This window comes from Dendropsophus ebraccatus, chromosome 10, assembly GCF_027789765.1.
Source record: "Dendropsophus ebraccatus isolate aDenEbr1 chromosome 10, aDenEbr1.pat, whole genome shotgun sequence".
Lineage (NCBI taxonomy): Eukaryota > Metazoa > Chordata > Amphibia > Anura > Hylidae > Dendropsophus > Dendropsophus ebraccatus.
Window position 1 is genome coordinate 39,145,317 of NC_091463.1, and position 14,429 is coordinate 39,159,745.

General features: G+C 42.8%; 1 protein-coding gene across 1 annotated transcript in view; it reads left to right on the forward strand.

Moving 5' to 3' along the window:
* Positions 1-13,979, forward strand: part of NALF2 (NALCN channel auxiliary factor 2) — a 162,777-nt gene extending 148,798 nt beyond the window's left edge. Inside the window, exon 3 of the mRNA XM_069985925.1 lies at positions 12,811-13,979. Within this exon, the coding sequence (XP_069842026.1) occupies positions 12,811-13,187 (377 nt within the window). The 3' untranslated portion in view covers positions 13,188-13,979. The remainder of the gene's footprint in view (positions 1-12,810) is intronic.
* The last annotated feature ends 450 nt before the right edge of the window (positions 13,980-14,429 follow it).

Genomic DNA, 14,429 nt, shown 5'->3' on the forward strand with positions numbered 1-14,429 from the left:
CGCAGCAGTAAATACGCTGTGTATATGGTGTGTGTGTGTTTATACCCTTAAGAGACGGTCCTAGCACTTGCTGGTCTTTCTAGGGCGCCCTGGAGCCTTTTTGGCAACAATGGAACCTCTCTCCTTGAAGTTCTTGATGATGAGATTGTTGACTGAGGTGCAATCTTTCTAGCTGCGATACTCTTCCCTGTTTGGCCATTTTTGTGCAGTGCAATGATGACTGCACGTGTTTCTTTAGAGATAACCATAGTTAACAGAAGAGAAACAAGCCTCCTCCAGCCTCCTTTTAAAGTGTCCAGTGGTGTCATTCTTAATCATGACAGATTGATCTCCAGCCCTGTCCTCGTCAACACCCACACCTGTGTTAATGGAGCAGTCACTGACACAATGTTAGCTGGTCCTTTTAACCCCTTAACGACATCGGGCGTAAGTGTACGCCCCCGCAGCGTGGTACTTAACGCAAATGGGCGTACACTTATGTCCGATGTTGACCGGATCGCTGTGTGTAAACACACGGCGATCCGGTAACGATGGCTGCTGTAATACACAGCAGACCATCATAGCTTGTTGGCACGGGGGGGGTGGATTACACCCCCCGTGCTGATGATCGCTGTAATTGGCTGATTACAGCACCAATCACCATCAGTGTGTATACTGAAGGGGGCCATGGCCCGGCCAAGCCCGGCCGGCCAATAGCGGCGATCTAAGTAATAATAAATATTATTACTTTTCTCTGCACACCTCAGTCAGTAAGCTGAGGTGTGCAGAGAAGGTGTGTGTGGTGTGTGAGCACCATACTTACCGGATCCCGGCGCTGGAGAGAAGATCTGCGGTCCCGTAGTGTCCACGTCGTTCTCCGTCGTCTCCCCTCGTCTCTGCTCGGCTCCCGTCGGTTTTCTTCGTAGATATTCGTCCAGGTACTTGTACTGCCCCCTAGCGGCTGATTAGTGTATGTAATTTTGATTTAATTTTTTTGCGCCCTTCCGCCGCTGAGTGCTGATCAGCTTCGCACGCAAGTGCGCCGCTGATCAGCAACTCCTCTTTTTTGGCATAAGGTTTTTTTTCCCCCTTTTCCTCCCCTTTTTTTTTCTATATCCTACCGCCACTGTCTGCTGATAAGTATGCGGCATTTATCAGCAACTCCTTTTTTGGCGTAGGTTATTTTCCCCCCTTACTGTGAAAAACACGTATAAAACACTACATTACACTACACTACCCCACATTACACATTACATTACTTGAAATAAAGTTTTACACTACACCACTGCACTACATTAAATTTACATACCCCCCATATACAAATCCCCGAATAATGTCCCAGAGAGTGTTTTCGGTGGAGGAGGCATACGCGCTTATTGCCTCCAACACCAAAACGGCCAGTTAGGATGAATGGGGGGATCCTTCTTTCCTCCATTCATCCTCATAATCATTATCATCATCATCATCATCATCATCCAATGATGATGACTTTCCACCTAGGCGTGCAAGGAGGACGCCTCGGGCTGCCCGCCAGACACGTCATCCCATCCCGCCCCCTGCCCCCCCCAGACAGATGATCCTATCCCGCCCCCTGCTCCCCAGACACGTCATCCCATCCTGCCCCCTGCCCCCCAGACACGTCATCCCATCCCGCCCCCTGCCCCCCTGACAGGTGACCCCATCCTGCCCCCTGTCCCCCAGATAAGTGACCCCATCTGGACCCCAGACCCCCAAAATCCAAGTTAACCCCACAGGTCTCAGAGAAATAGACTTTTTCAAGCTCTATTTCCCTGATGACCTTGTCAATGTGATGGTGGCGCAAACAAACCTGTACGTGCACCAATTTATAGCTCAGAACCCCTCCTCTTCTTTTGCTAGGCCCATGGCGTGGACCCCTACTGATGCAGCCGAAATGACAACATTTTGGGGGCTCCTGCTGCAAATGGGCCTAGTAAAAAAAAAACACAATTCGTCAATACTGGAGTGGGGATATTATGTATAATACCCCTCTTTACAGTATGGCCATGGGACGGTTTTGATTCGAAGCCCTCCTAAAATTCTTGCATTATAACGACAATGCAAGGTGCCCCCCGCGAGATGATCCCTTGTATGACCGACTGTACAAAGTACGGCCGGTTATAGAGCACTTCTCAGCCAAATTTACTAAGATGTATATCCCAGAGAAATACATCTCAGTAGATGAGTCCCTCCTGAGCTTCAAAGGAAGACTCTATTTCCCCTGTCCCTGTACGTGGTACCACAAACGTGGTGAACAAACCTGATTGTGTTCTAGAGTACAATCAGTATATGGGAGGAGTTGATCTCTCAGATCAAGTCCTCAAACCATATAACGCCACAAGAAAAACCAGACGGTGGTATAAAAAGGTGGCCGTACATCTGGTACAGACAGCGATGTACAACGCTTTTGTGCTGTACCGATATGCCGGCAACCCGGGGAAATTCCTTGAATTCCAGGAAGCAGTGATCAAAGCCCTGATATTCGGCAGTCACGGAGCGAGCCCCAGCGCTTCTGGATATGAAGGACCCCGTATCGTACAGATACAACATTTTCCAGGTGAAGTCCCCCACACTGGAAAAAAGCGGAGATCCCAAAAGAAGTGCAGAGTGTGGCGTAAAAGGGGGATCAGGAAGGACACCACTTACCAGTGTGACACCTGTCCTGATCACCCCGGCCTCTGCATAAAGCATTGCTTCAAGGCGTACCACACGTCATTGGAGTTCAAAATTTTATAAATTCTTTCCCTTATTCCTATTTCAGGGGTCACATTGATCCAGGGATTATTCTGATTGCCATTATGGATTCGGGAAGGAATTTTTCCCCTGTGATGAGGCTACTGTCGTCTGCCTCATGAGGGTTTCTTGCCTTCCTCTGGATCAACACAGGTTGAATTTGATGGACACCTGTCATTTTCAACCTTATAAACTAATAATTGGCCTAATACTCCCAAATAAATTAAAATTGTCCCTTTTCCCCAGCTAAATAGGTATGACCGCCATTCACATTAGAGGATGCCATGATGCAATTACAAAGCCTCTGTGCAGCCAGGACAGTAGAAACCCCCCACAAGTTACCAGATTCTGGAAACTACACCCCTTAAGGAATCTTAACAAGGGGGGCAGTGGGGATATGGCCCCCTTGTGACAGGCACATTTGTGCCGTGAAAATGAAAAAAAATTGTATTTTTTATCTTCACAGCACATGTTCTACATATATGCCCGTCACCAGTGGGGTCCATATGCTCACTGCACCCCTTGTTAGATTCCTTATGGGGTGTAGTTTCCAAAATGGGGTCACTTGTGGGGGGTTTCTACTGTCCTGGCAGCACAGGAGCTTTGTAAATGTGACATGGCCTCCATCCTCCATTTCAGCCTCTAAATGGCGTTCTGTCCCTCTGGTGGCTTGCCCTGTGCCAATATGGCACATCATGCCCACATGTGGGGTATTTTCGTACTCAGGGGAAATTACCCTCCACGTTTTGCATTTATTTTCTCTTTTAACCACTTGTGGAAAAAAAAAAATAAGGCTAGACCAACATTTAGTGTAAAAAAAAAAAAAAATGTACACTAAATCATTGATCTAGTCTTTATTTTTTCTTTTTCACAAGGGGTTAAAAGATAAAAAAAAAAACACTAAATGTGTAGCGCATCTTCCCCCAAGTATGAAAATACCCCACATGTGGACATAAAACGCCAGGCGGGTGCAGGGAGCGCCATTTGGCTAGAATGGATGGTGAATGCCATGTCACATTTACAAAGGCCCTGTGTTGCCAAGACAGTGGAGGCCCCCCAAAAGTGACCCCATTCTGGAAACTGCACCCCTCAAGTAATCTAACAAAGGGTGCAATGATGATATGGACCGCTTGATGACGGGCACATTTGTGCTGTGAAAATGAAAAAACAAAATTTTTCACTTTCACGTCACATTGTTCCCCATTTGTGCCCGTCACCAGTGGGGTCCATATGCTAACTGCACCCCTTGTTAGATTCCTTGAGGGGTGTAGTTTCCAGAATGGGGTCACTTGTGGGGGTTTATCACTGTACTGGTAGCATAGGGTCTTTGTAAATGCAACATGGCCCTTGAAATCCATTCCAGCCAAATCCAGCATCCAAAAGCCAAATGACGCTCCTTCCCTTTAGAGGCTCGACTTGCGGCCGCATGGCGCTTTATGTCCACATGTGGGGTATTTTCGTACTCTGGAAAAACTGTTCTACACGTTTTGTGTTTTTTTTTTTCTCTTTTAAACCCTTGTTAAAATGAAAAATTCACGGCTAGGCCAATGTTTAAGTGTAAAAAAAATTATTTTTACACAACATCATTGATCTAGTCTTGACATTTCTCATTTGCACAAGGGGTTAAAAGAGAAGAAACAGAACAAAACATGTAGAGAAATTTCCCCAGAGTACGGAAATTCCCCACATGTGGACTTAAGGCGCAATGAGGGTGCAGGGTAAGCCTCCAATGGGAAAGAGCGCCATTAAGCTTTTTGGGGCTGGATTTGGGTAGAATGGATTTCGAGGGCCATGTTACATTTAAAAACTCCCTGTGTTGCCAAAGCAGTGAAACCCCCCCTACAAGTGACCCCATTATGGAAACTACACCCCTCAGGGAATGTAACAAGGGGTGTAGTGAGCATATGGACCCCACTGGTGACGGGCACAAATGTGGAACAATGTGGCATGAAAATGAAATATTACATTTTTAACACTATAATGTTGGTTTAGCCTTGAATTTTTAATTCACAAGGGGTTAAAAGAGAAAAAAACACACAAAATGTGTAGAGCAATTTTCCCCGACTGCGTAAATACCCCACATGTGGACATAAAGCGCCATGTGGGCGCAGGGCAAGCCTCCAAAGGGAAGGAGCGCCAATTGGCTTTTGGAAGCTGGATTTCACTGGAATGGATTTCATGGGCCATGTCGCATTTACAGAGCCGTTGTGCTGCCAAAACACTGGAAACCCCCCACAAGGGACCCCATTCTGGAAACTACACACCTAAAGGAACCTAACAAGGGGTGCAGTGAGGATATGGACCCCTTGATAACAGGCACATTTGTGCAGTGAAAGTGAAAAAATGAATTTTTTCACTTTTAACTACATTGTTCCACATATGTGCCAGTCACCAGTGGGGTCCATATGCTCACTGCACCCCTTGTTAGATTCCTTGAGGGGTGTAGTTTCCAGAATCGTATCCTTGTATCCCTTTGTAAAAATGAAAAATTGAAGGCTAGAACAACGTTTCAGTGTAAAAAAAATTTTTTTCTTTTTTCACGCCACATTGTTCTGAAAATCTGTGAAACAACTGTGGGGTCATAATGCTCACCGCCCCCCTTATTACATTCCTTGAGGGGTGTAGTTTCCAGAATGGGGTCACTTGTGGGGGGTTTCAAGTATTTTGGCACCCCAGAGCCTCTGCCAACCTGAAGTGGTACGGTCAGAAATGACCAAATATAACGGAGGCGTTGAAATTCACTAGGCGCTCCTTTTATATCTGAGGCTTGTGGTTGTGTCAAATAGCGCAATAGGACCACATCTGGGGTATTTCTATAAACTGCAGCAACGGGGCAATCAATATTGGGGTACATTTCTCTGGTAATGGGTTTATAATTATGAAAAATATTGGATTACAATAAAATCTCTGCACAGAAAATTTCAAATTTCTTACACACTTAGCTTTTATTTCTGGATGTGCTTTTGCAGAGTGTGGGGGGGTGCAGTTTCTGAAATGGGGTGCTTTCTGGGGCTTTCTAACATACAGTCCCCTCGAATACACTTTAAGGCCAGGTTCAGACTATGTAACTGTGCGGCTGTATTTGCGGCTGTAATTGTGCGGCGGTATTTTTGGTGGTTCATGCGTACGCTGGAAAGTATAGGATATACGGCTGCACAGTGCACACTATGTATGAATCTACGGCCCTATCGTAAACGGACCCGTAAAAAATGAACAAGACCATTGTTTGCGGCAATTAAATATACTGTTAAAATAAATAGATATATAAATAAATGTATATTTATATATATATATATATTTATTTTTTGACAGTATATTTAATTGCACAATGATGGATTCGTTAGAATTAAATTATTGACCAACCAGACCAACCAAACTGAATTTATTTCAACGAAATTGTGTTTTATTAATTAAATATTAATTAGTACAGGAAGCTCCATAAGCCGTTAATTTATATGCCGGCAATAGAGCTTTCTGTACTAATTATCACTTTACTTTAATGAAAACATCAAATGTTTCTTCTAATTATGTTATCACAATAGCATTATTAGAGGAAACATTTAGAATTATATGTGCGCTCAGCTGATTGGCTGATCGGCTCAGCGCACATATAATGAGCCGGTCCGCAGCACAGTGACTTCATTGTGCTGCGGACCAGCGAAGAGGACACATCGGGGTGAGTATAGAGCTCTCCCCACCCCCTCCCCAGCACTGCACCCCTCCCAGCAAGGAAGGGGGGGTCAGTTAACCCCTTCCTTGCTGGGATGGGTGCAGTCTGACATCAGTCTGGCCCCCAAGGGGTTAAGGGGGATGCAATACATCCTCCCTTAACCCCTTGGGGGCCAGACTGTAAGCAGCGATCTGTAAAGATGCTGCATACTGTGAGGAGCACAACACCGCTCCCAATGATGGGTGTTGTGCTCCTGTTTGTGTGTTTTTTGTGTGTTTCTCCCTTTTTGTTTTTCAGATATCGGTATCCTGGGGATTACGTCGGATTCCGTGGACTACGTCGATGACCAGCGTTTTTTTTATGTTTTTTTTTTTTTATAAAATGGTCAATGAGGGGTGTGGGGGTGTTTTTATTTGAATAAAAAAATTTTTTTACTTGTGTCTTGTCTTTATTTCTTTACTTTATAGACTTAGTAGTGGAAGCCGTCTAATAGACGGAATCCATTACTAAGTTGGGGCCTAGTGTTAGCCGGTATAAAATGGCTAACACTAACCCCCTATTATTACCCCAGTACCCAATGCCACCAGGGGTACTGGGAAGAGCCGGGTGCCAGTGGTCCCGGAGCGTCAAAATTGGCGCTCCTGGACCGGGCGGCAGCAGGCTGGTAAGATTTAGGCTGGGGAGGGCCTAAAACAATGGCTCTTCCCACCCTGGTGTTTCCAGGCTGCTGTCGTTTGGTTTTAACCCGGCTGGTTATAAAAATAGGGGGGACCCTATGCGGGTTTTTTTTAAAATAAATAATAAAAAAAAAATGCATAGGGTTCCCCCTATTTTTATAACCAGCCGGGTTAAAAACCAAACGACAGCAGCCTGGTAACACCAGGGTGGGAAGAGCCATTGTTTTAGGCCCTCCCCAGCCTAAATCTTACCAGCCTGCTGCCGCCCGGTCCAGGAGCGCCAATTTTGATGCTTAGGGACCACTGGCACCCGGCTCTTCCCAGTACCCCTGGTGGCATTGGGTACTGGGGTAATAATGGGGGGTTAGTGTTAGGCATTTTATACCGGCTAACACTAGGCCCCGACTTAGTAGTGGAAGCCGTCTAATAGACGGAATCCATTACTAAGTCTATAAAGTAAAGAAATAAAGACAAGACACAAGTAAAAAAAAAAATTTATTCAAATAAAAACACCCCCACACCCCTCATTGACCATTTTATTAAAAAAAACATTAAAAAAACGCTGGTCATCGACTTAGTCCACGGAATCCGACGTAATCCCCAGGATACCGATATCTGAAAAACAAAAAGGGAGAAACACACAAAAAACACACAAACAGGAGCACAACACCCATCATTGTGAGCGGTGTTGTGCTCCTTACAGTATGCAGCATCTTTACAGATCGCTGCTTACAGTCTGGCCCCCAAGGGGTTAAGGGAGGATGTATTGCATCCCCCTTAACCCCTTGGTGGCCAGACTGATGTCAGACTGCACCCATCCCAGCAAGGAAGGGGTTAACTGACCCCCCCTTCCTTGCTGGGAGGGGTGCAGTGCTGGGGAGGGGGTGGGGAGAGCTCTATACTCACCCCGATGTTGCCTCTTCGCTGGTCCGCAGCACAATGAAGTCACTGTGCTGCGGACCGGCTCATTATATGTGCGCTGAGCCGATCAGCCAATCAGCTGAGCGCACATATAATTCTAAATGTTTCTTCTAATAATGCTATTGTGATAACATAATTAGAAGAAACATTTGATGTTTTCATTAAAGTAAAGTGATAATTAGTACAGAAAGCTCTATTGCCGGCATATGAATTAACGGCTTATGGAGCTTCCTGTACTAATTAATATTTAATTAATAAAACACAATTTCGTTGAAATAAATTCAGTTGCGTTGGTCAATAATTTAATTCTAACGAATCCATCATTGTGCAATTAAATATACTGTCAAAAAATAAATATATATATAAATATACATTTATTTATATATCTATTTATTTTAACAGTATATTTAATTGCAAAATGATGGATTCGTTAGAATTAAATTATTGACCAACGAAAGGGACTTTATTACAACGAAAATGTTTTATTATTTTAATAGATTAACCATGAGAGACATCGGCATTAGTGCAGAGGATCGCAAACCCCGGTAATAGCAATTCATGTAAACTGTTTCCCTGCTTTCCCAGATGCATCCAGAGGTGTTTGCATCACTTTCTTAAGATTTTATTTGTTATTTTTAGTTCAACCAGATTTCAAAGTAAATGACCGTATGTTTTGAGCCGCATGTCTATTTTTTCCCACGGCCGGAGTTTCATCCGCACATTTACAGCCGCATAAAAAATACAGCCGCACAGTTACATAGTGTGAACCTAGCCTAAACCTGAACAGGTCCCTAAAAAAATCTGATTTTGAAATTTTGCAGAAAATTTGGAAAATTGCTGCTGTTTTAAGCTTTCTATTGTCTAAAAAAAGGAAAGATAGTTTAATAAATGCTGCCAACATAAAGTAGACATATTGCTAATGCTATTTAATATATAATTTATGTGGCATAACCATTTTCTGTATAAGCAGAAGAGTATTAAAGTTGGAAAAATGCATTTTTTTTTTAATTTTTCATGTTTTTTTGTTTGTTTTTTTCATAAAGATTCGTTATAAGTATCGACTCCAATTTACCAGAAATGTGAAGTACAATATGTCATGAGAAAACAATCTCAGAATCAGCCGGATAGGTAAAAGCATCCCGACGTTATTAATGAATAAAGTGACACAGGTCATATTCATAAAATTTGTCTCTGTCCTTAAGGCCATTTCAGGCTCTGTCCTTAAGGGGTTAAGGCAGGGCTGCAATGATGTTGAAATGTGTTTTGGGGGATAAAGTTCATTTTCTAGGCAAATATTGACTTTGCAAGTAATTTCTGTTAAGCTGATCACTCTTTATAACTTTCTGGAGTATATGTAAATTGCCATTTTAAAAACTGAAGCAGTAGACTTTGTGAAAATATTTGTATCATTCTCAAAACTTTTGGCCACGACTGTATAGACATTTACCAAAAAGGGGATGATTCCCTGGCAGACATTACAGTTCTCTTCACAAGATGGTGGATCATTATGGCTGCTTCTAGTTTTTGGTATTATTTTGGCCAGAGCAGATTATCACCCATCCATGTATTTCTGTTTAATGAGAGGTGTCATTTGAGGTGGAAATAAGGGGATGATTTGATCAATCATGGATGCGGAGCCTTTAGGAAATACCTCCGTACAGTAAATCCTCTCATGAAACAAAGAAGACAACAGTATAGTAGTACCAAAACAAGATCATACATATCTTAAATGAAGATACTGGAGCCGCTTTTATAGGAATAAAAACGAGCAGTGCTTGAATGAACACAAAGGGGGGTATATAAAAATGTAAAAAAAAAATATTTAACTGTCTCGTTTCGTCCATAGCAGCCAATCACTGTGCAGATTTCATTTTACCAGAGCTCTTTAAGATAGGAAATCTGAGCTGTGATTGGTTGTAATCGAAATTTGTCAATAAGAAATCTTGGGAAACTCTCATAGCTGCCTTCTAAGCTTTCCTTAGCCCTTCAATGGGTACTGTCATTTAAAACACTTTTGACATGTTGGAGAGACATCAAAAGTTTTACTAGGTCAGGGTTTGGGTGTTGAAATGATCGATCACTAACAAGCCGGGGAAGTGCAAACTAAGAGTGTTGTCTTTTGGCTTTGTGCCTCATAACTGAAACAGAAACCCAATGTATGTAAATTGGACTGCTTTATTGGCGTACATGGATATCAAGGAAAGTAGAGAAGAGCTGCTTGCTTCTCTCCTCACTGGTTCTATTAAGAATTTGAGGTCCCTGACTGATCAAAACTTTTGACATGTCACTTTAAGGTATACCACAGATAATGGGTCAATAAAAAAAATACTCAATTACTCTCCTAATAAATATGGTTTAAAATTTGATGCCACAGCAGCTAACATCCCAATATACTCAGTGCAGCAAGTATTCACTCTTTGGCCATCAAACAGGTGAATCTCAGGATTAGAAATATTAGAGGCATTTTAGGTTTCAATTTTCCCATGTTATGGGGCCTTAAGTTATATTTATAAAAAGCCTATGCAAGATCTTGTGTCACTTAAGCCCCTATTACATGGGAAGATGGTGAGGAGCAAGCGAGCACCGACCTGTCAGGTCACCTCTCACTTGCTCCTTGTTCCCCGCTTGCTGCTAGTGCTATTACACGCACTGACAGCGAGCGGGTAAGAACGGGGGAGGGGGCACAGGGAGCTGCGGAAGGGACTCCCCTGACAATCTTTAGATTCTCCGGGGAGACCATAGGAGATATCAGCAGTCTGCTGCTCCTATTACAACATACAACATGTTGAAAGACAAGGATCAGTCGACATTGTGCCTGTCAGCTGATCATTGCCTTTTAACACTAGCGATTACTAGCAATTATCGGCCATAATGGCAGATAATTGTCTGAATGCGGACGATAATCGCTTGGTGTAATAGGGCCTTTATTCTGTAAGCTTTATCCATATTCACCTATCACATTCACATCTGTGTGCAAATCTACAAGTAGTCCTTGGGGGGGCTTTCAGGTGTGTATTTTTTGTGGCTCTTAAAGGAACGCTTTAGTCATAATTTACTTTAGCTAAAATAACCAGTCATCACATTTCCTAAGGTCAAACATCTGTTTGACCCTTTCAGTGGGGTCTGCATAGAATCACTGTAACATTTACATCAATCAGGACTCATCTCCTCTGCTGGGGATTTTGTTGTTCCATTCCCCACTTCTAGAACAAAAAAAAAAACAATTATGAGAATTCTTCTCATCAATTATATTCACATCCATGTGCATTAACTCTGTTCTGTTGTGTACAGTACATAGAAACTTTTTAAAGTGTCCAGTCACTGGTTTCTCAGTAGTTCATAGTTTCTGTGGACAGGCTATCATTTGTTATATCCCTGTAAAACTCTTTAGGGTGCGTTCACATGTACAGGATCCAAAGCAGATTTGATGCTGTGTTTACATGTACAGGATCTGCAGAAGATTTCATTGGGCAGATTTGAATCTGCAGCAGATCCACAGCAGATTTAATGGCCCACTTTAGATTCAAAGCAAATCCGCGCCATTAAATCTGCTGCAGATCCTGTACGTGTGAACGCACCCTTAAACATATTTTTTTTTGGTGATGTTTTGATATAGTTTTTCATTTTACTAAAATCATTTTTTTATAAAATAACCCTGAGATTCATTCTAACCACTAAGGCTAAAACTAACCTGAGACTTACTTTTTTGTCTGTGATGATAAGGAGGAGGCTGCCGTAAAGTGATCATACAGCATTAGGCTATGTTCACGGAACAGCCGGTCTCTGCCCGGATCATCACGGCCTGTACTTAAGTACCGGCCGAATGATCTGTCCGGCCGCAGAGCTCTGATGCGGGCGAATCAGCGCGCGCCCGCATCAGAGCTTCCCGCTGCACACTATGGAGCGAGCGGCCGTAGTTTTACGTAGTGTAAACATAGCCTTACAGTGAAGGTTGACACCAGTAGATAAGAATTACGGTAACCGAAGCCTAGATCTAAGCCTCCCATCCATGTAAAATAACCTTTTCAAAGGTCACAGAGTATGCCCAGTAAATGTTGTTAAATTAGCTCAGGCAAGATGGATGTACATAATGTACAAAAATAAAATAAAAGTTGCAATCAGAAAAAAAAAAACATATTAGAAATAAACAATATTTCAGCATCTGACCTCTAATCATATATAGACAATTTAGGCGGCACATTCATTTTAACATGCCTATTGGCTATCATCAGCCTGCCAAAGGCCTGCACTTTTAGCATCTTTGGCTATTATATATTTTAAGAGAAACAGATCACTGATCACAGGGAGACCAGCCAAAGATAACACTGGCTGCTAGTTAAAGCACTCAATGCAACAAAATACTAGATGCATTGCTCCCTGGGAAACATGAATATACAAAAGAAGAATCCGTGGAGCCTTATTTTAGAGTCTTGAAACACAGGACTAGCCAGATATCCCTCCGGGAAGGACCCAGCCAAGGGGTGGCTCCTGTAGGGAAAGCACCAAAACCACCATATTAAGTGGCCCTATAAGTAAATGTATTGACAAGGGAAAAGCAAGGCCAGGTATCCATCCACAGACAGCTGTTTCGGCGTGTTGCCACTTAATGTGGAGCAGGATTCTGGCTAGGAGGGAGCAAAGTCTAGCAGAGCCATAAGAAAAACAGATGACTAGTCCTGTGTTTTGAGTATACAGTGCTAATGATTATCTGTAAACCTACCCAGTCAGTCTTAATAGCATGCAAGTATGGACTAGGCTAAACCTGTTCTTCTCAGTTACTAACATATTCCACTGTATTTTGTTTTTCAACAGATTTGCTAGAAAACCATATGTCTAACACAGATGCAGTTTGTTGTGATGTCCGATGGCATTCCTGCAACACCCCGGGGAGCGGCGCCCACAACACATCTACCAAATCTTCGAACTCCCAATCCATGTATTACCAACACCGCAGTCGCCACCACCAGCACCCTCACCATCGGCACCATCACTTGCATCCTTACCACCATCATCACAAACCATCTCTGCTGCCGGTCTCAGCGGGATCCCGCCTCGGAAACACAAGACTAAAGCTGTGTGTGCTGGTGCTTATGTTGCTCCACACCATGGCCTCCTTTTCGGCTGTGCAAAATGGGGTGAGCTTGGAAGCCATGCCTGGCATGGATGAGACATCAGCACGTGAAGAGTGAACACGTGGCAGTGCTTTCAGAAAACTCAGAAGATTGGAATAAGTTCTTCTAAAGGGTGTGCCCTTTTCTATGACCCAAAGGCAATAGGAGATTGCCCTCAGCAGCAGTTAACCATGACACAGCATGGTGAAAAAAATGAGTCCTTTGGGTTAGAGGGCCGTGAGACACAACTTTGAGAAGGGTTCTGTGTCAGTGGCCTTGAAATGATGCTTGTGTTATGCAGAAGCGACGTAAGGCAGAGTCAGATTGGGGTGGTCCAGTATCATTATGAAGAGTGCAAAAGTGGAAAGAATGCCTGGCCAAGTAAAACATGGCGCTCCATGGTTAGAGAATTTAACAGTCGGTTGAGCCGCTGGTACCTACCAGCGAGCCTTACTTGTGGTAGATGCTAAGTGCTTTAGTGCTGCCCTGAATGTATTCTTGGTCATGCTGATTGAGAGCTGGCCCAAATATCCAACAGCTTATGGCCAAATGGCAGCCGTATTTCTAACGTGAACAAAAAAAAAACTATTTTTTAATGTCATGAAGCCAGGGTTACAATTAGAAAGGCAATTCGATGACTAGTCATACCCTGTGAAGATGTTATAATGTTTCTATTTGCAGGAGAAGTCCCGTAATCACTGGTTACAAACAGGCATCATGAGCCACAGATCTTAACAGAATGTGCAAAAAAATAGAAATAAATCTTTTACGATATCACACATGTACAGAAAACTATGTTTTAGAGAATGAGAGATAAAATGTAAGAAAAACTTATAGAGATAAATAGAATTTATTGTATTTATAGAGGGTCATATAGCATCATGTCCTCTGTACTCGGTGGTATTGAGGTGTTAAAGTCACAATTCAATTGGAATGTCACCAATACACTTACCTAGAGAACTCAGAACTTTAACTGTGTAATAAGGGGGTAGGGGACCCCTAACTTCATATCACGTGTCTACATGTTGCCTATCCCTGACATATGGTAACATCAAAATATCCAGTTACCCTATATTATTATTTCTACATATAGGATCAGCTAAAGCTTTGGGCATCAACTGTACTAACTATGTGGCTATAGGATACTAGGGTTGGGGACTGTAAAAATGAGTTTATCTAAATTATCTTTTATTGCTCAAAAGAAATAAGGAAGGTAAAAGTGTAAGGGCCCTATTCCTCCGGATGATTATCGTTCAGATTATCGTTAAATCGTTCGAATCTAAACGATAATCGTTCGGTTGAAATGCAATTAACGACCGA